General features: G+C 39.5%; 2 protein-coding genes across 9 annotated transcripts; one reads left to right on the forward strand and one right to left on the reverse strand.

The window, feature by feature from the left end:
• Positions 1–480: 480 nt before the first annotated feature.
• LOC111808534 (coiled-coil protein) lies at positions 481–1,310 on the forward strand. Its single transcript, XM_023694593.2, has one exon. The coding sequence runs from the start codon at positions 556–558 to the stop codon at positions 1,123–1,125; it is 570 nt and encodes a 189-aa protein (XP_023550361.1). The 5' UTR covers positions 481–555; the 3' UTR covers positions 1,126–1,310.
• A 250-nt stretch (positions 1,311–1,560) lies between these two features.
• Positions 1,561–21,040, reverse strand: LOC111808533 (putative alpha-mannosidase At5g13980). 8 transcript variants are annotated; one of them, XM_023694584.2, is made up of 30 exons: positions 20,672–21,040; positions 20,512–20,595; positions 19,388–19,476; positions 18,303–18,477; positions 18,090–18,209; positions 17,249–17,332; positions 17,081–17,152; positions 16,883–16,996; positions 15,037–15,137; positions 14,863–14,956; positions 14,606–14,773; positions 14,438–14,527; positions 13,004–13,069; positions 12,853–12,909; positions 12,186–12,405; positions 10,846–10,982; positions 10,598–10,669; positions 10,471–10,530; positions 10,321–10,392; positions 9,423–9,470; positions 7,725–7,844; positions 7,496–7,561; positions 6,793–6,905; positions 6,501–6,585; positions 5,153–5,263; positions 4,976–5,071; positions 4,832–4,879; positions 3,182–3,250; positions 2,864–3,100; positions 1,561–2,442 (listed from the first exon to the last, which is right to left on the reverse strand). In XM_023694584.2, the coding sequence occupies exons 1-29, from the start codon at positions 20,873–20,875 to the stop codon at positions 2,873–2,875; spliced, it is 3,063 nt and encodes a 1,020-aa protein (XP_023550352.1). In that variant the 5' UTR covers positions 20,876–21,040; the 3' UTR covers positions 1,561–2,442; positions 2,864–2,872. The 8 variants fall into 8 exon arrangements, with proteins under 8 accessions (XP_023550352.1, XP_023550350.1, XP_023550353.1 ...); XM_023694582.2 differs by lacking the exon at positions 1,561–2,442 and adding an exon at positions 2,553–2,666; XM_023694585.2 differs by lacking the exon at positions 1,561–2,442 and having other exon boundaries at positions 2,705–3,100; positions 20,672–20,782; positions 20,944–21,025.
• Between the last annotated feature and the right edge of the window lie 250 nt (positions 21,041–21,290).

Genomic DNA, 21,290 nt, shown 5'->3' on the forward strand with positions numbered 1-21,290 from the left:
TGAATATGAATCTTGTCATAAAATAAAAATGTCGGGTTTAGTTAGAATAGCATTGATCTTGATGACATTTTTATAGTTTGTATGAACTATTTCAACAATTTAAAAGAATATAAAAGTCATGTCATTTTTAGATCCCGAGAAAATATGTGAATGTCTTTTAACAAAAGCAAATATACAACTTTATTATATGATTTACTCGAGGCTAAATTAATAAAAATACTCTTAACTTTTATATATATTTTTTAAAAAATACACCATTGTTATTATTTTTTCACTTAAAAAATAAAAACTATTTCATTTTTTTTTTTGTATTTAATTTAAAATAACATACTTATTAGTTTAGATTTTAATATATTATTCTAATTTAAATAAAATTTCACCGTTTATCTAATTAGTCATTAAGTGTTTTAACACTTAAATTTTATTTCTTAAAATTATTTATTTTTAACAGAGCACCTATAAATAGAAAATATGAGCTAAAATCCTTCTCTCTTTCAGCAGCGTAACGCTCTGAAACCCTAATCTTACCACCAAAACCCTAATCCCAACTCCTCCATGGCGTGTACCATCGACTTTCGGCGCCTGGACGAGGGCTTTGGGGGGAAGACCTACAAGCGAAAGCGTGAAGAAGCTGAGAGCAGCCTCAACATCATCAGCTCTGAAAATGCCGACGCCTCCATGGACGTCGATGAGTCGCTTCCACCGCTCAAGCGATCCGCGATTCCTTCATCGGAGAATCCTGACAAACCGACCTTCGGAAACCCGACCTACGACGGCGTGATCGCCGGAAAGGTCTCCGGACGGAAGTGGAAACAGCCGCGGAAGCACAGGACGTCCGCTATGCTGGTGAGCCGTAAAGGCACCACGTTCGAGGAGAGGGAGAGGCAGAAGATGATTAAGGCCGCGTACAGGGAACGGAAGGAGGAATTGAAGGAGCAGATTAGGTCAAACAAGGTGGAGAAGAGGAAGAAGAAGGAAGAGAGAGAGAAGAAGAAGAAGGAAAACATTTTGAGATCTGGAACTAAGCTACAGAAGATTACAAATCCCAAGACACTGAAGAAGATCGCCAAGTCTAAGCAGAAGAAGCTATTGAAGGTTGTTCCTGAGGATTACATTAAAAAGTAGGTCAGTTGCTTCTGTTCTCAGGTCTTCTTCAGTGTTTTTCCACCATCATTCTAGCATTATAGATAGATTTGTCTGTTTTCTTTTTCTTAAATTTTGGACTTTTTCTTGTTGAATTTTCGTATGATGTACTTGAAACATATAAAACTCAACCGAAGGAAATCAAAACAGATAGCTGCGTTTCTTGATGTTTATTTTTATAACAATATTGAAAATTTTGATCGTCTCTTAATATTGCTGTCGATCATCTGACGCTGATCACATATCCACAGATATTTTATTCTTACACCACATGCAACTTTTCATGTTCATCGCTTAAGCTTGCTGCTGAAATCCAAAATCATCACGTTCCATGTTGATAATTTTATACAGAGTTCATAACCAAGATGCTAGAAAATCTTATTGTTGATGTTTATATGTTGCGAAAACAAATGAAAAAAATGGAAATTCACATAATCATATGGATCAAGTAGTGAAGTTCGAGCGATTGGATACAACGTAGTTTGAACACATTAACATTTATGAACGTGAGTTCCTAAGTTGTAAAGGATAACATGGATTAGAAAAATAAATTTGATGGCGGCCCTGGGGGAATGATTCATATCAGGAGAGGCCTTAAACAAGGCGACCCTCCCTCGCTCTTCCTTTGGGAAGAGTTCTCTTTGGGTCCGTGGCCTTCTTTTTGCTGATGACATTATTCTCTTTTCTTCCATGGATGCTTTAGCTATCGACAACCTTCTTGGCCTTGTGAGCTTCTTGGAGAAGGCTATTGGTTTGTATTGATTGCTATCAATTTTGGTTGTGAACAAGGCCAACGGTCAAAAGAATATCTTGACCCTTCCCCTCGTTGATAAACGTCAATCGTTGTTTTGGACCTCTTTGTGGAGGAAATCGATAGAAGACTAACGTGTTGAGTCACTCACATGTATATAAGGGAGCTACATTATCGAACCTCCCTACTTACATGAATGTGTAATAGCTAAGTCCACCGCTAGTAGATATTGTCTTCTTTGGGCGTTTTCTTTTGAGTTTACTCAAGCTTTTTAAAAAACCTCTGCTAGGGAGCGGTTTTCACACCCTTATAAAGGTTTTGTTCTCTTACGAGTGATCTCAAAGGAGTGATAAAAATCATGCTCTTGTTAAACGAAATTGGATGTGTAACCATGGAGAGACCAATTAGACTTTGGCTCTTCATTATGCTGCGACCATTGGGGGCTTGAAAGTTGGATTAGGCTAATTCTTCCGTAGCGCCCGCTTTCGTCACATGGTTCTCTCCAAGTCACTCATCGTTTATCAATTTATAGCTCGTATAGCCTTTCACTAAATGTAAATATTTGTGTAAGTCGAAAATCATATTAAACAAATTGGTAGAAAACAAACCTACATTTAAAAAATAAAAATGTTAAAACATATTTATAGAAAAACAAACAAAACTAAAAGATCAGTTTCTAATATATTAGAGGTTTAATGGTTAGTTTAGTTCTCAAGAACAAGGAACCCTCTTCCTCAAAGTCATCTCTTTCACTGATAAGAACAGTTTCCCCCTGATGAACATCAAGTTTAGCACACAATAAAAGGTTAACCTCTCAAATTATATATATATATATATATATATATATATATATATATATATATATATATTTTCTTCCGTTCAATAGGAAACTGAAAGGTTAACCTCAATAGTCAGAGAACAGAAAACAAAACTCAAACGCAGACCAGAGACCAGAGAACAGCAACTTACTTGAGCATATTAGGCATCAAAAACCAGTTTGCGGCTGAGCTTCTCTTCCAACTCAATGATAAAGGTTCTGATTTCCATAGGGGAGAGTTCCACCACTAACTTTTTAGGGTCTATAGCTCCTCCTCTCTTGGCTTTAACTTCATTTGAACCATTCTCTACCTTCCACACCATTCGTTTCTTCTCCATATCTGTCCTTTTTTGATTTGCAGACAAGTTCATTTCTGTTACCCTCTTGATCTGAAATGGATTGGAGAACTATAAGTTACAGAAAGAAGGTAAATGATTAGCAGCTACTTTTGAAGAATCTGTTGCTCATACCTCCTTTCCTGGAAATAGCTTCTTTAGTTCTACTCTAGTAATCACTGAATATTCCTTTTCCTCTCCAGTCTTTGCCGTTTTCATAAGCCAACAGAATAACATATTAGTATTTAGGATAAAAAGCAGTGAGCATTAGGGATTGATCGTTTGAAACATACAGCAGGTTTTCGTTAACTTAGCAGCCAAGATAACTGATAAATAAAACGATGAAACATTGTGAGATCCCACATCGGTTGGGGAGGAGAACGAAGAATTCTTTATAAGGGTGTAGAAACATCTCCCTAGCAGACGCGTTTTAAAATTTTGAGGGGGAGCCTGGAAGAGAAAGTCTGAAGAAGACAATATTTGCTAGCGGTGGACTTGGGCTGTTACAAATAGTATCAAAGCCAGACATCGGACGATGTGCCAGCGAGAAGACTCAGCCTCGAAGGGGGTGGATACGAGGCGGTGTGCCAACAAGGACGCTGGGCCCTGAAGGGGGCTGGACTGTGATATCCCACATCGGTTGGAGAGGAGAATGAAACATTCTTTGTAAGGGTGTGAAAACCTCTCCCTAGCAGACGCGTTTTAAAAACCTTGAGAGAAAGCCCAAAAGGGAAAATCCAAAGAGGACAATATCTGCTAGCGGTGGGCTTGAGCCGTTACGGATATGTTTTCTCTTATAAACTTTGGACAGATTTAATAAATGAACCCCAAAATCATAATCTAGATGCAAGGGATTATCACTGGCCAGGCACTGACAACGATGGAGAAGTTGGCAGGAAGAATTATAACTAAAAAACCATGTTCTCTAGTCCTTTTCTTCTAAAATTTCATCCAGAAAATCTAGAGAAAATAAAGCAACCCAGGATTGTTAGAAATCACGACTCTCCACAATGGTATGATATTGTCCACTTTGAGCATAAGCTCTCATGGCTTTGCTTTAGGCTTCCCCAAAAGGCCTCATACCAATGGAGATGGTATTCCTCACTTATAAACCCATGATCTTCCACTAAATTAACCAATGTGGGACACTCCCAATCCCAATAATCCTCAACAATCCTCCCCTCGAACAAAGCACACTATAAGCCTCCCTTTGAGGCTTATGGAGCTCTCGAATAGCCTCCCCTTAATTGAGGCTCGACTCCTTTCTCTGGAGCCCTCGAACAAAGTACACCATTTGTTCGACACTTTAGTCACTTTTGACTACACCTTCGAGGCTCGCCATTCTTTGTTCGATATTTGAGGATTCTATTGGCATGGTTAAGTTTAGGGCATGGCTCTGATACCATGTTAGAAATCACGACTCTCCACAATGGTATGATATTGTCCACTTTGAGCATAAGCTCTCATGGCTTTGCTTTAGGCTTCCCCAAAAGGCCTCATACCAATGGAGATAGTATTCCTCACTTATAAACCCATGATCTTCCACTAAATTAACCAATGTGGGACACTCCCAATCCCAATAATCCTCAACAAAAGCAACCCAGGATTAGTTATGTACAAAATGTTAGCATACATAGCCATGGAGTGTCGATTCAGGATATACTCGAGTTCTTAAGTACCAGCGTAAATGTTTGTATGTCGTTCGCAAGCAAGATTATAATAAACTCGAGCCAAACTTGAACAAGAGAAAGTGAAACTACTTCCTGAGCAGGGTTAGAGTAGCACCTCATACAAATGAGCCAATCGAAGTAGAACGTTTCGATCGTGAAGTTCCTGTTTAAGATTAGACGAACGAGACAAGAAAAAGTTACAAATGAAGATGGGTGTTGAAGAAGCATGGGATCAGACCAACAAAAAGATCATCATTACCTGTAAAGTTATAACAGCAACATTTTTGGGTAAACTGTATGAGGAATCAATTCCAGAGAAAGTAAGTTTATGAGAATTTGCCCAATTATCTCCATCCTGCAGGTTAATTATCTAGTAAGGTTAACATAGTCATTTAATAATTTATAACGTTTCCTTTTCACTTCCTCTAATATTCACCTGTTCAGCAAAGGCTAGGAGAAGTGGAGAAAAGATCTCCTGACCAAAAGAACGTCGCCATTTGGCACCTTCTCCTAAAGGGTCAATTCTGTAATATAACCTTCCTTGAATCTGCATAGCTTAATGTAAAACGTGAGTACTAAGAATGGTACAGGATAGGGAAGGGGAGAGGAAGAACAAATGCAAAATGAATAAAAGAAGAAGATATGAGACAGAGATTGTGGGGGTGATGTGAGAAAAAGAACAATTATATTAGTAAGTTTTGATTTAGCTAATCGAGAATGTCTTGGGTAGTTTTTATTGTTTGTTTTTGCTCGTTACATATCGCCGTCAACCTCATGGTTTTAAAACGCGTTTGTTAGGAAGAGGTTTCCATACTCTTATAACTGATGTGGGACCTCACAATCCACCCCCTTGGGGTCCAGCGTCTTCGTTGCTGGCACATCGCCCGGTGTCTTGCTCTGATACCATTTGTAACAGTCCAAATTAGGGGTGTACATTGTCCGGGTTGGATTGGGTTGAGGGATTCTTTTGACCCAACCCAAAAGTTCGGGTTGGTTGGATTGGTAACCCAACCCAACCCAACGAGCGAAAATTGTAACATATTGGCGTCAAACTCAAGCTAGTGTTTTTAGATTGGCTTAAGTACCACTCTGGCAAACTCATTTATACGGAAGAATTCTTAATATAATTTATATATTTTTAATTGGCTCGAGTTAACCCAAAGGTTTTGCCTACGAACCTGAAACCCAACCGATTCAGTTTGGGTTCCGAAAAATGAACCCAACCCTACCCGAATTGTTAATCCAATCCTACCCGAAATGATAATCCAACCCAACCCTTATAGTTCGGGTTGGGTTGGTCCAGGTTGTCGGGTTGAATGTACACCCCTAGTCCAAGTCCACCGCTAACAGATATTGTCCGCTTTTGCCTGTTACGTATCGCCGTCAGTTTCACGATTTTAAAACGCGTTTGCTAGGAAGAGGTTTCCACACTCTTACAAGGAATGCTTCATTCTCCTCTCCAACCATGTGGGACCTCCAATCCACCCTCTTAGGGCCCAACGTCCTCGCTGGCTCTAATACTATTTATAACCGTCCAAGCTCACTGCTAGCAAATATTGTCCGCTTTTATCCGTTACATATCACCGTTAGCCTCACGATTTTAAAACGCCTCTTCTAGGAAGAAGGTTTCCACACTCTTATAAGGAATACTTCGTTCTCCTCTCCAACCGACGTGGGACTCACAACAGACCTCAACCTCAACTTCAATTCATAATATAAGATAAAGAAGAAGAATAAAAGCTGTAGGTGCCATATATTTCGTAGAGTTCGGCGCAGGCACTTACGATTAGTCCTCTGCATTCATTATTAATACAAACTGTTTCATTTAAAGCCTCTTCAACACCTCTGGAATCATCTAGTAATAGCCTCCTGTTTAGTAAAAAAAAGAACATAAATGAGGTCCAGCAACACATTATGCATAAAGAAAAAGTTTCCCAGTGTCAATTAGCTATCTAGCGAGTTGTGATTATATCAACCAACTATCAAACCGCACAGGCAAACCTTCAGCAGCTCTTAGCACCTGTAAATAGGAGCAAAAAGGAACTATACTTTTTCTAAAAGAATATAACTATGCACCTGTGAAGCATCAACTCTAACTGCCCATCAACTAGGCTGGAGCCCCCTACAGCACGATCCACCAAAACTGAAAATTCTTTCTTATCATCTTGTGTATAGATCCCAAGATTTATCTGAAAGGACAATTCCATTTAATGAAACAACTATAGAGCACAAGATCAGAAACCATATTTGTCAAGGTTATTATGTCTTAACTAGTCGAGTTAGGCTTAGGTTGATTACACTTTCATCGACACATGTTCATTAGTTAGGTTGATTATGTTGAGGATTATTGGGAGGGAGTCCCACATTGGTTAATTTAGAGAATGATCATGGGTTTATAAGTAAGGAATACATCTCTATTGATATGAGGCCTTTTGGGGAAGCCCAAAGCAAAGCCATGAAAGCTTATGTTCAAAGTGGACAATATCATATCATTGTGGTGATCCATGATTCCTAACAGATTACTCCTTCTAGGGTGGTAACATTGACAAAGGAGCCACACGACCCAACTTTTAAACGCTCATCTTACGTGGAAGATGAAGTGTTAATGGTCTCAAGAAATCCTCTAATAAAGAGTGAAAGACGTTTCAGAGGAAAAACTCGTTGTTATTCTAGTAATTAGAGACATATTTAAAGAACCTGATGTACATCGGAGTCCTAAAGGATAGTTGTTATAGAAGAAAATGCTCCAAAAAGGTCACAGAGACACAAAATCACTTACTGGATAATAATTTCCTGCAACGGGTTGGTTCACTTCCAGGTTCCAGTCTGCTCTATAGTCACGAATCTACAAAATTAAATAATCAGATAATATCCAGTCAAGGAATCAGAGGAGATTATCACTCTCCAGATGATGATCAAGTAATTACAATGCGGAAGAAAGTTCTTAGATTGAGATAAGTCAAGTCTAAAGTGAAATAAAGTGAAAAAGAAATAAGCTGAAGTCATACCCTTTTGATGAAATCTCTGCCATTGGAATCTGTATAAAATGTTTTGTTGGTTTTCATAGAAGTTGTAATTTGAGTTGCTACTTCTTTGCCAACTCCATCATCAATAGGTATCGGCCCAACCTAAAAGCCACATAGAGTCAGCAACAGTGGCAGAATAGATGCAGAAATTTACTAAGAGGGAAGTTTGTTTGTTGGGGAGTTGAGAGGTTTCAGAAATAAGATAAATAATGAAGACAAAAAATCACAAGATTCAGAGCAGAAAATGGTTTTATTTTTTTTAGTTAAAAAAATGTTCAAGCCCACCGCTAGCAGAAATTGTTCTCCTTGAGCTTTCCATTATGGTCTTCCCCTAAAGGTTTTTAAAACGTGTTTTCACTCCCTTATAAGTAATGGTTCGTTCCCTCCCCCTCTCCAACCAATAGGGGATCTCACAATCCACCCCTTGGGGCCCAGCGTCCTTGCTGGCACACATAGCAGTGCCTGACTCTGATACCATTTGTAACAGCCTAAGCCCACTGTTAGTAGATATTGTCCTCTTTGGGCTTTCCCTTCCAGGCTTCCCCTCAAGGTTTTAAAACGCGTTTCCACATCTTTATAAGAAGTGTTTTGTTCCCCTCTCCAACCAATGTGGGATCTCACAATCCACCCCTCCCAGCCGGGGGGCGGATCGAATCAGAATTTCCTCAGGTAGCCACCGACCTACAGTTATCCTTAAACTTCCGTGCTTGGTAGAGAAGAAGCGAACAAAGGTACGCTCGCTTCCTGTCTTGTTCTCTGCTGCGAACTGGGATCGATCGCCAGCTAGGTCAGATTGGAGCAACCTTTTATGAGAACATATGACCCTTATTCGGGGACAAGGGGTGGAAGGACCTCTCGATCTACTTACAGTTGCCCAAGAAGAAAAACGTCGTCTAGGCGTTCCCTCTTGCTCCGATCTCCCCTACGCCTAGGACGTTGTCTGGGGCGTTAAGACCGGAGCTTTTTGTAGTGCTAGCAGTAATGCAAGTGAATGAATCTTCGGGACCCAACATCTTCACTGGCACACCGTTTGGTGCTTGCCTCTGATACCATTTGTAACAGCCCAAGCCCACTGCTAGCAGATATTGTCCTCGTGGGGCTTTCTCTTCCGAGCTTCCCCCCAAGGTTTTAAAACATGTTTATTAGGGAGAGGTTTCCACACTCTTCTAAGGAATGTTTCGTTCCCCACTCCAACCAATATGGGATCTCACGTGAACTAAAACTAACATTGACATTCAATCACCAACATATTGTACTTTATTAACAAATAAAAATATATTATTTTGCTTAATTATTAATAATATATTTATAATTATATTATTATGATAATATTTATTTCCTACATCATGAATACTTCTATAAAGTTCATACACTTACTATTGTACTCAAATATTTGATTAGATAATTATTTTACAATAATACTAATAAAGATTAAATTTTCTACGGATATTAATAAATATTTCAAATAATATTAAATTGTAATTATAAGCTAAATTATTTGCTAAGAGACTTTGCAGCATATGTTCAGTCAATGCCCCTCCTTTCAACCTGTAGTGTCGGAACACCATATGTAGAACAAATCAGGCATTCTGTTATACACTCTTAAGTCTCATCTTATACATTTGCTACTTGGCTTGCTTGCTCAAAATAAGAGTATAAGAGATTATGCAGTAAACTTACAGTAAATTCTACTTCAACGTGCTCTTTTTCCTTTTGAAGTCTGGTTACCTACAAATGTTAAAATGGCAAGAACCGAAAATATTAATCGCTGTAGTAAAACGTAAGACGACTTACGTTCCAGAGATTCAATTTTACGACAACGAGATAGCGACCCAAGAGATTTTTTTCTCAGTTGACTAATTCTTAATACAGTTGACCAAAAAAATGATCCAAAATTTCCAAATGCTTTAGCTTTCACGTTCAGATCTCATTATCTAATTTAGGGAATGATAATGGGTTTATAAACAAAGAATACTCTCTCCATTGGTATGAGGCCTTTTGGGGAAGCCCAAAGCAAGGCCATGAGGAGCTTATGCACAAAGTAGACAATATCATACCATTGTGGAGAGTCGTGATTCCTAACCTTCTAGATATATATTTTCTAATTTTACTCTCTTTGAGATTTGTTGAACAATTGGAGATCTTTTTTAGTAACTCGGGTTCCTTTTTTCCATCATTCCTTTTCATGACATGAAGGTTCTTATTCAATGAAATTAAGAGCCAAAAGGATTTGGAAGAATACGAGAAAAGAAAATACGAGATCTAACCATGACAGGAACCAAAAGGGATGTATGATCCATGGTGTTTACAAAAGACCTTCCCCAATGAGTATAACTATAGGGAGCAGAAATATTAGACAGTTTACATCAAGATATAACTTGGTATACAATATTGTCGAAAAGTTTTGTGTAGGTTTGTGTCTTTTCTGCAAATATTCTCTGATTTCTTTCTACAAATGAAGGTATTAGTAATAGTAATATAAGACCGTCCTATATAAAAGAAATACCATAAAAGAAGAACAAAAAACACTAAAACAAGATAATTTAATTATTATCATGAACATGAACAAGATTATTACCTGATAGATCCAGGGATTTATCTGTTGATGTACTTCTTCGATCAACGGACCTCGTATAACTGTCACGGGAACCTGAAAAGTCGAAGAAAGTTGTCTCTCATGAGAATTATGTTTGATGCCTAAGGTCCTTATTCCGGCGAGGAAACATACCTGTTTATTGGGAACTATGGGAAATGTCCCATTTGGACGGAAAATATAAGCCCCAGCATTCTGAAAATGTTACCAATGGAGTTAGAAATCAAATAACTGGAATAACCATTTTCAAATAACAGTCTACCTGTGGAGCTTTGTCCCGTCTTCCATCATATCCTGAATAGTAGCTGTATGATTGATCAACCAATTCATCAACCTTCAATGATTAAAAATAGATATGTCAGCTACATAAACTCACAGGTTCTTCCTTCCTTCCTTCTCTTTTTTTCAAGAAGAGGGCTCAAAATGAAGAACAGTTCGGTGTTTTTGCATAAGAATGTTATGCAAAATAAACTTGTAGAGTTGCATAAGATTGTTTGTTAGAATTCATACCGATCTCTTGCTGTTTCCATAAACAATTTTTCCTTGATCTGCAGAAAATTTAAGCTGCAGGTTTCCGTTACCGACTTGAAAAGTGGAAATATCACCGCTCGGAAATGTATGAACAGAAGATTTTATTGAATTAACGCCTGCACCAAAGTGTGACAATGACATGAGTTCCTATAACGGTCTAGATCCACTGCTAGTAGATATTGTCCTCTTTGGGCCTTCCCTTTCGGGCTTCCCCTCAAGGCTTTAAAACGCGTCTATTAGAGGAAGGTTTCCACACCCTTATAAAGGGTGTTTTGTTCTCCTCCCCAACTAATGTGGGACATCACAATCCACCCCCCTTCGAGGCCCAGCGTCCTCGCTGACACTCGTTCCTTTCTCCAATTGATGTGGGACACCCTCCAAATACACCCCCCTTTGGGGCCAGCGTCCTTATTGGCACACCGCCTCGTGTCTACCCCTCTTCGGGGAACAGCGAGAAGGTTGGCACATCATCCGATGTCTGACTCTGATACAATTTGTAACGGCCCAGATCCACCGCTAGCGGGTATTGTCCTCTTTGGGCTTTCCCTTTCGGGCTTCCCCTTGGCACATCATCCAATGTCTGGCTCTGATACCATTTGTAACAGCCCAAATCTACCGCTAACAGTTATTGTCCTCTTTGGGCTTTCCCTTTCGGGCTTCCCCTCAAGGCTCTAAAACGCGTCTACTAGGGGAAGGTTTCCACACCCTTATAAAGCGTGTTTTGTTCTCCTCCCCAACCGATGTGGGACATCACAGTTTCAATGGTGTTCCAACTTCCACTGTGATGTCCCACATTGGTTGGGGAGGAGAACAAATCACCCTTTATAAGAGTGTGGAAACCTTCCCCTAGTAGACGTGTTTTAAAGCCTTGAGGGGAAGCCCGAAAGGGAAAGCCCAAAGAGGACAATATCTGCTAGCGGTGGATCTGGGTCGTTACAAATGGTATCAGAGCCAGTCACCGGACGATGTGCCAGCCTTCTCGCTGTTCCCCGTAGGGGGTAGACACGAGGCAGTGTGCCAGTAAGAACGCCGGACCCCAAAGGGGGGTGGATTTGGGGGTGGTCCCACATCGATTGGAGGAAGGAAAGAGTGCCAGCGAGGACGATGGGCCCCGAAGGGGGGTGGATTGTGATGTCTCACATTGGTTGGGGAGGAGAACAAATCACCCTTTATAAGAGTGTGGAAACCTTCCCCTAGTAGACGCGTTTTTAAGGCCTTGAGGGGAAGCCCAAAGAGGACAATATCTGCTAGCGGTGGATCTGGGTCGTTACATCCACATACAATTTAGTTCAAACATGAAACAACCCTGTTAAGCCAACCTGCCCTGGTGGAGGTTGAGATAATATATGTGCTGAAGCCAAATGGTGGAACTGAAACTGGAAATGCAAGCCAAAATTTTGGAGTTGCAGTAGGATTGTTGCCTAAGTAGGCCTTTACATGATAATTCCTCAAGTGCATGTTTGCATCAGCAATAGGAAGGAGTTGTGACTCGATTACTCTCCCTTCAGAATCTTTAGCTGCAACATCTTCACTGATAACCTGTAGCCGTTTATAATTTGCAACTATAAATATTTGAGAAAATTTTAATATAATGCCAAAATGATCGAAGGCTATCAAGATATGGATAGAACATTCTAATATAAAAAAGATGTTAAGCATGTAAAGAAAATTTACATAAATCATTATTCAAGAACACATTTCAATGATAAAGTCTTACAGACATTTGCGTAGTGACAAATTGTAACAGCCCAAATCCACCGCTAGTAAATATTGTCCTCTTTGGACTTTGTCTTTCAGGCTTCCCCTCAAGGATTTTAAAACGCGTCTACTAGGGAGAGATTTCCACACCCTTATAAAGAATGTTTTGTTCTCCTCCCCAACCAATGTGAGATCCCTCAATTGGTTTTTATTTTCTTTATTTTTAATAATGTTAAATCAAGCAGGGTAAAAGATCATACAGTCGATGAGAAATTTAGTGGCACTCACAGGTATTCGTATGATATCATTCCTAGTCCATCCAAGAGAGTTGTAGATAACAACAACCTAAATATGATCAAAAAACACAATAATTGATTAGATTGTGCTCTAAAGATCACAGAACATAGTTTTTTCTATTTAAGAGAAACAATAGGATTACCAAATCTTTTCCTTGAGATAGATCAAGTTCTGATGCAGGACAATAGCTTACATTTAGAAGGGGGCACTACAAAGCCAGAGAAAAGAACAAACTCAATGAACAAATCAAAACAACTTTATCATGGCTAATGATGTAACTTGATCTACTATATAGATATGAACTTGAGAACATTGATGAACAGTTTTGATCTACTAATTTGTGGTGTGATAAGCTTAAGATGTAATGGTAACACCATCAATTTAATTCAACATAGACTTCAGTGAAAATTCTTCAATCGTAATTATAACTAACCGAAGGCCCATAAACAGTTGCTATCATTTGATAACTCTTTCGTTTTGGGAACACTCATGGAGTGTCTTCGAAATGAAAATTGCCATTTTAGCTACAGTTTAGAGTTTATTACTTTTCTTTTTATTTGGTGTCCTGCAAATATTGACCTTTCTAAATAGGTCTTAGAGTAGAATTTGTATCCTGCCTCTATAATTGCTTTCTCACTCTCTATTTTCTCTAGATGGCATATTTCCTTTCTCGATTCTTTTTCTCTCCTTTTCACACTTTTAACCTTTACCCTTTACGTTTCTGAACCCACAACTAGTGTAACAGCTCAGGTTCACCGCTAGTAGATATCGTCCTCTTTGGATTTCCTCTCAAGGTTTTAAAACGCGTCAACTAGGGAGAGGTTTCCACACCCTTATAAGAAATGTTTCGTTCCCCTCACCAACCAATGTGGGATCTCATAATCCACCCCCCTTGGGAGCCCAACATCCTAGCTGGCGCACCGTCCGGTGTTTGGCTCTGATACCATTTGAAATAGCTCAAGCCCACCGCTAGCAGATATTGTCCTCTTTGGGCTTCCCCTCAAGGTTTTAAAACGCATCAACTAGGGAGAGGTTTCCACACTCTTATAAGAAATGTTTTGTTCCCCTCACCAACCAATGTGGGATCTCACAATCCACCCCCCTTGGGGGCCAGTGTCCTCGTTGGCACACCGCCCGGTGTCTGGCTCTGATACCATTTGTAATAGCCCAAGCCCACCGCTAGCGGATATTGCCTTCTTTGGGCTTCCCCTCAAGGATTTGAAACGCGTCGACTAGGGAGAGGTTTCCACACCCTTATAAGAAATGCTTTGTTCCCCTCACCAACCAATGTGAGATCTCACAATCCACCCCCCTTGGGGGCCAGCGTCCTTGCTAGCACACCGCCCGATGTCTGGCTTTAATACCATTTGTAATAGCCCAAGCCCACCGCTAGCAGATATTGTCTTCTTTGGGCTTCCCCTCAAGGCTTTAAAACGCGTCGACTAGGGAGAGGTTTTCACACTCTTATAAGAAATACTTCGTTCCACTCTCCAACCAACTTGGGATCTCACAACTAGAAGTCATCCTAACTTTCCAAACAACAAAATAAGGTTGCTAAGGTCTTTTTGATCATTGCCTGTTGGAACTTTGTAGTCGGGTTACCACATTCAGAATATGGAGTAGACTCCACTAAGCAAGCAAGTGCAGATGCCACTAACTTCTCAGCCTGCAGAAATATAGTTGAGTAGATTAAAAAATAAGCTCAAAAGTTTAAAGTATTTCTGGAACAAAGTCAGCAAAGCACCTCCTTATAGCCTATCCACAGTCGTTTTGCATAATCATTTGCTACATGCTGCTTTTCTGTACCGGTAACTGCATCATGATGTTGAGAAATTGCTAAGGCATCAGCCAAATAATCCGTATTTGAGCCTGTGCTACTCCTTCCTATGAAAAACTCCAGTTGCCTTGCTGCCTGATGACACAGCATAACATTATAGTCACAACTTATGTTAAACCCAAAGTTTTGTAGTAAATATAACTGCAAAGCTAAATGGCAGATACCAGATAATAACCACTCATCATTCTGACAAAGTACTTGAAGGATGGCCTACTTGTGAAGTATCCTGTCCAGTAAGCATTTTCACGATCTGCATAGCTGATATAAAATCTTCAACTTTAAGAGAAATTGAATGTGAGAAAACAGATTCTCCATACTTAAACTTCAATCAAACTTACGGAAAAAAGTCATCAGTCTTGACTGGCCAGGAACTATTTGTAGCAAATTTTGCAGAAGTGTAAACGGATGGAGTCGAGTACAAAGCATTTACACGTCCATCCTGGAATTGTACAATATGAAATCAGTAATAGGAAAGCAAAAAATAGTCAATGTTGTTGAGGATTGTTGGGAGGAAGTCCCACATTGGCTAATTTAGGGAATGATCATGGATTTATAAGTAAGGAATACATCTCCATTGGTATGAGGCCTTTTGGGGGAGCCCAAAGCAAAGCCATGAGAGCTTATGCTCAAAGTGGACAATATTATACTATTGTGGAGATTCGTTATTCCGAAAAAATATGGATATAGATTTCCATGATAATGCCTAAAGCACTTACATGTTCACCTAAATTTTGTAATCCTTCCAGAAACAAAGCTAAGTAGCATTGAAAAGTGCCTTGTTAGATCTATTTAGAGGTCCTCTTGTACTGAATGAGCCTCCTTAGATGTTATTAGTTCAATGAATGGTATTCTCGTTCTGTGGGACAGTCCATCATGTTGGACCAACGATGTGATACAATGTGCTGTCTCTTCTCTGTCCATTAATATCTCATTAGATGATGATTTTTCCTTCTGGCTTTTTGGTATCTATAGATGAACTAGTTCGTCTTGATATTGTCCTCCTTGGGCTTTCCCTTGAGGGGAGGGAGCAGATATTGTCCGCCTTGGACTTCCCCTTAAGTGGAGCTAGCAAATATTGTCCTCTTTGGGAGCTAGCAAATATTGTCCTCTTTGGGCTTCCCCTTGAGAGGAGCTAGCAAATATTATCGTCTTTGGGAGATAGCAGATTGGGAGCTAGCAAATATTGTCCTCTTTGGGTTTCCCCTTGAGGGGAGCTAGCAAATATTGTCCTCTTTGGGAGCAATATAATATTGTCTTCTTTGGGCTTCTCCTTGAGTGGAGGTAAATATTGTCCTCGTCCTCTTTGGGCTTCTCCTTGAGTGGAGGTAAATATTGTCCTCTTTGGGCTGGGCTTCTCCTTGAGTGGAGGTAGCAGATATTGGGCTTCCCCTCAAGGCTTTAAAACGCGTCTATTAGGGGAAGGTTTCCACACCCTTATAAAGGGTGTTCTGTTCTCCTCCCCAACCAACGTGGGACATCACACACTACTTCATTATTTTTTCTTTTTTCTTTTTTCTCACATCTTTTTGGAAGTTTGTATCCCTTGAACATTTAATCCATTACATTATATCACTGAGAAATTATTATTGTTATTTTGTTAGAAATTGTTCATTGAGAAAAAAATGAATAACAAGGACATACAAAAAAAAACAAGTCCAACAAAAAGTGGGAGCCCAAGAACTAACTACAAAAAGGACCCCAATCCAGCAAAATCAAAACAAGACCAGGATAAATTATAGAAAATACTATGTTTCAAAAATACCCCTCAACTTTAAAAAAAGTTTTAGTAATACCCTTAAAACTTTCAAAAATAGTTTACAAATACCTTATCGTTAGTTTTTAGACGGAAATCGTTAGTACTTTATTTCAAAAACACTCCTGAACTTTCAAAATTCTCATTAAAGCCTTTAAACTTAAAAAAAAACTCTTATAGTTAATAATATGAATGAAAACTGTTAGTATCTCGTTTAAAACACTATCCCCATTCCTACTCCCTTTTCATTTTCTATCTCGGTAAAATTACCAACTTCTTTTTGCAGGACTTCCCCAAGAGGCCTCATACCAATGAAGATAGTATTCCTCATTTATAAACCCATGATCTTCCACTAAATTAACCAATGTGGTACTCCCTCCTAATAATCCTCAACAGCCCTAAAATTGCAACTTAAAATAGCATCATAATACCTTGTTCACGTAGTGAATGAGCTTGTCCAACTGCCTGAACCAGGTGTGTGCATATTGGTATTTGAAATCTGTTCCCATTGTCCACATTATATGATTTGTTCGAGTTATGTTTGCCTGAGAATCCAGAAAAGTCACCATCAATTAATATGACCTCGTTAACTCAGACAAACAAATCCTTGAAGATGTTTGATTGCTTACCTGCGCTACAGCAGCAGCAACAAAATCATTCACTCGATCTTGAACATTGTAATCAAACAAGTTAATATCATCCTTCATAACAGAGATGGAATTAGTGTCACAATTATTAACTGTGTATAACAATATATAATTTACCAAATATGGAAATTAAGGGAAACTTTTTTGTACTTGAACTATTGGGGAAGCATCATTAACTTCAAAGTAGAAACCAGATGGAGGTTCATAGTTCTCAGGGAAAGCACCAGCAAAAATCTGCCCAATGAAGATGGAAATCACAAGGTTGAAGCAATCAGAAATCCTTCACATAGATTTTAAAGAAGGTAAAACAATTAAAAGGCCACGTCGTGAACACGAGTAAAATCTCAAGATATTTGTACAGTTACCGTAACAACCCATGTCCACCGTTAGCAGATATTGTCTGCTTTGACTCGTTACGTATCGCCATCAGCCTCATGGTTTTAAAATACGTCTGCTAGATAGAGGTTTCCACATTCTTATAAGGAATGCTTCGTTCCCCTCTCCAACCTATGTGGCATCTCACAATCCACCCCTCTTGGGGGCCAGCGTCTTCGCTAGCACACCGCCCAGTGACTGGCTCTGATACCATTTGTAAGAGTCCAAGTCTACCGCTTGCAGATATTGTCCGCTTTGACTTGTTACGTATTGTCATCAGCTTCACGGTTTTGAAACGCGTCTGTTAGGGAGAGGTTTCCATACCCATATAAGCAATGCTTCGTTCCCCTCTCCAACCGGGCAGTGTGCCAGTGAAGACGCTGGCCCCCAAGGGGGTGGATTGTGAGATCCAACATCAGTTGGAGAGGGAAACGAAACATTGCTTATAAGGGTGTGGAAACCTCTCCCTAGTAGACGCGTTTTAAAACCGTGAGGTTGACGGTGATACATAACGGGGGGACAATAGCTACTAGCTGAGGACTTAGGCTGTTACAGTTACAAACTCGTCCAAAGTAGCATTTGCCTGTTTATATGCCGACTACTAGCGTAATTTTACCTGAGCAGATGAACCAAGGCTTTTAGAACCCTGCCAAACAACTTCAAGACTCTTCTCAACTTTACGCTTGGCTCTATCTTGGTAATCTATCCGACCGAAAAAAAGTGAATCAAACCCAACCTACAGTAACAGCAATTTGTCAATACTTCATAGAGAAATACTCCAATATTGAAGCTCAAAAAGGATTTCTTGATATAATAAAGTGCAGCTTACTTCTGCTCCCAATAGGTAAGCCTGCACAGCAGAATGGCCAAAGGGATCAATTTGCCAACCAACAGTGGGAGTAACACCAAACTCCTCCTTTATAAATCTATGCCCAAGAGTTGTTTGATCAATCATATCAATGTAATGTGTTGCTGCCTCATCATGCATACACATGCCCCCATTTCTACGTTGGGAAAATCAAGTTTAGAAATTCAAGCTGGAATGATAATATTGAATACTTGCATTGAAAGGTATTAGAGAGTATCAACAATGAGCTCATTAACTTCAAATATGGACACAAAAAGGACACAAGAAGCAATAATTATACATGAATTCTAATTGACCCGAGCTAACGAAAATAATGAGTCAGGAAACTCGTTAACTTCAAATAATTATACATGATATTAGAAAATATCAACAGTGAGCTCATTAACTTCAAATATGGACACAAAAAGGACACAAGAAGCAATAATTATACATGAATTCTAATTGACCCGAGCTAACGAAAATAATGAGTCAGGAAACTCGTTAACTTCAAATAATTATACATGATATTAGAAAATATCAACAATGAGCTCATTAACTTCAAATATGGACACAAAAAGGACACGAGAAGCAATAATTATACATGAATTCTAATTGACCCGAGCTAACGAGTTTCCTGACTCGTTATTAGAAAATAACGAGTCAGGAAACTCGTTAACTTCAAATAATTATACATTATATTAGAAAATATCAACAATGAGCTCATTAACTTCAAATATGGACAACAGAAAGGACACGAGAAGCAATAATTATACATGAATTCTAATTGACCCAAGCTAACGAGTTTCCTGACTACATCCTGAACAGTCTCACTCTGATCTCTCCACCATCTTTAACTTCAACAATGAGCTCATTAACTTCAAATATGGACACAAAAAGGACACGAGAAGCAATAATTATACATGAATTCTAATTGACCCAAGCTAACGAGTTTCCTGACTACATCCTGAACAGTCTCACTCTGATCTCTCCACCATCTTTAACTTCAACAATGAGCTCATTAACTTCAAATATGGACACAAAAAGGACACGAGAAGCAATAATTATACATGAATTCTAATTGACCCGAGCTAACGAGTTTCCTGACTACATCCTGAACAGTCTCACTCTGATCTCTCCACCATCTTTGGAAAAATGCCTGCATAAAAAAGACAGTGTAAAGATTGGCAAGCAGAAGATGGAATATAATAAACATATAAACTAACTCAACTTGATTTTATCAACTCTTTGAACATCGGACAATTAACTGCCACTTTGCCGGGCTTGACAATAATGGTCATCTGTTTTGACTTGTGACATAAGATATGATTAGATAAGGTACTCGCATATCTAACATCCCCAACGCCTACTTGCAGAAAACTTCAGCAATCCACTTGATAAATCCAATCTACAGAGGTGATGTTCTTGATTTTCTCGAACATTGTTGCAAAATAAAAATGATGCAGGATCCTTTATTGTGAAATCCCACGTCGGTTGGAGAGGAGAACGAAACATTCTTTATAAGAGCGTTGACATTTAGATTAGAGAGTCGTATCCACTGTGATAGGTACTGTAGACATTTAGGTTAGAGAGTCGTATTCTCTGTGATAGTCCTGTAGACAGTCGTATCCTCTATGATATGTCTTGTAGACATTTAGGTTAGAGAGTCGTATCATCTATGATATGTCTACAGGACCGCGCCCGCCAAACACGTGCCGCTTGCGATCAGGTAGTCTCACAAATTTGAACTGTATAGTCGTGAGGCTGACAGCGATACGTAATGGGCCGAAGCGGACAATATCTACTAGTGGTGTGCTTGGACCATTATAAATGGTATCAGTGCCAGACACCAAGCAATGTGCCAGCGAGGAGGCTGAACCCCGAAGGGGGTGGACACGAGGCAGTGTGCTAACAAGGAAGTTGGGTCCTGAAGGCTGGTGGATTGGAGGGTCCCACATCGATTGGAGAAGGGAACGAGTGTCATCAAGGACGTTGGGTCCTAAAAGGGGTGCATTGTGAGATCCCACATTGGGGAGGAGAATGGAACATTAAGGGTGTGGAAACCTCTCACTAGCAGACGCGTTTTAAAATCTTGACTGAAAACTCAAAAGGGAAAGCTCTAAAAGTTCATAACCCCAAAAATTATCATGTTGATACTAATTTGCAGAACTAGAACAAAGAAGAAACAACGCACCTGCTCTACATATATAAATTTTCGATTCGAGTCAGCCAGTAGAGCTGTAACCATAGAATCCAACACATTCTGCACGCAAGCTCCCTGCATTGAAAAGCGACAGGGATCAAAACCCTATTTCACGATCATTTCACACGAAGAGTCGGAAAAGAAACAAAACCTGGATGGAGTTATTAGAGCCAACATAATACTGATCAACCGTCTTCAACCATCCTACATCGTCATGCGTATGCGCGACCAAGTGAACATTAAGCTTCCCAGGAACAACACTCTGCGAGGTATTATACACCATGAACTTCGATTCAGCGCCAAAAACCACCGATAGAAGGATCGCACCGAAACACAGCCATAGAGTCCCCGCCATTGAAAAAAAAAACTAAACTAAACAGGATGAAGATTTCAAGCTCAACTCAAACAGAGCGAAGAACTCACAAGTGCTGTTCTCGGTTAAATCGACGAACCAGCAACAATGAAGCTCGATATCAACTGCATTTTCAGAGGGCCTATCTCATGGGAAGTGAGTAATGGTGAGTAAAAATGGCGGAAGTTAGATGAATACAACTTACACGGTGATATGATATTGTCTATTTTGAGCATGGTCACATGTCCCCTCGAACAAAGTAAGCTTCTACACATCTATTGACACGACTACGTTTGGGGCATAACTTTGATACTATGTTAAACGAACACGACTATCTACGATGATATGATATTGTCCACTTATGAGCCTAAGCTCTCATGCTTCATATCAATGAAGAGAGTATTACTTGATGTGATGT

Source organism: Cucurbita pepo, chromosome 13, assembly GCF_057944985.1.
Source record: "Cucurbita pepo subsp. pepo isolate OVF chromosome 13, ASM5794498v1, whole genome shotgun sequence".
In the NCBI taxonomy this organism is placed as follows: Eukaryota; Viridiplantae; Streptophyta; class Magnoliopsida; order Cucurbitales; family Cucurbitaceae; genus Cucurbita; species Cucurbita pepo.

Excerpts from the sequence above, each read along its gene's own strand:
- LOC111808534 (XM_023694593.2), top strand. The coding sequence starts at position 556 with ATGGCGTGTACCATCGACTTTCGGCGCCTGGACGAGGGCTTTGGGGGG.
- LOC111808533 (XM_023694584.2), bottom strand. The coding sequence starts at position 20,875 with ATGGCGGGGACTCTATGGCTGTGTTTCGGTGCGATCCTTCTATCGGTG. Across the intron at positions 20,596-20,671 it reads GCTCTAATAACTCCATCCAG|GGAGCTTGCGTGCAGAATGT; the intron begins GTTTTGTTTCTT and ends TTTTCAATGCAG. Across the intron at positions 18,478-19,387 it reads TCGGGTCAATTAGAATTCAT|AAATGGGGGCATGTGTATGC; the intron begins GTATAATTATTG and ends TTCCCAACGTAG.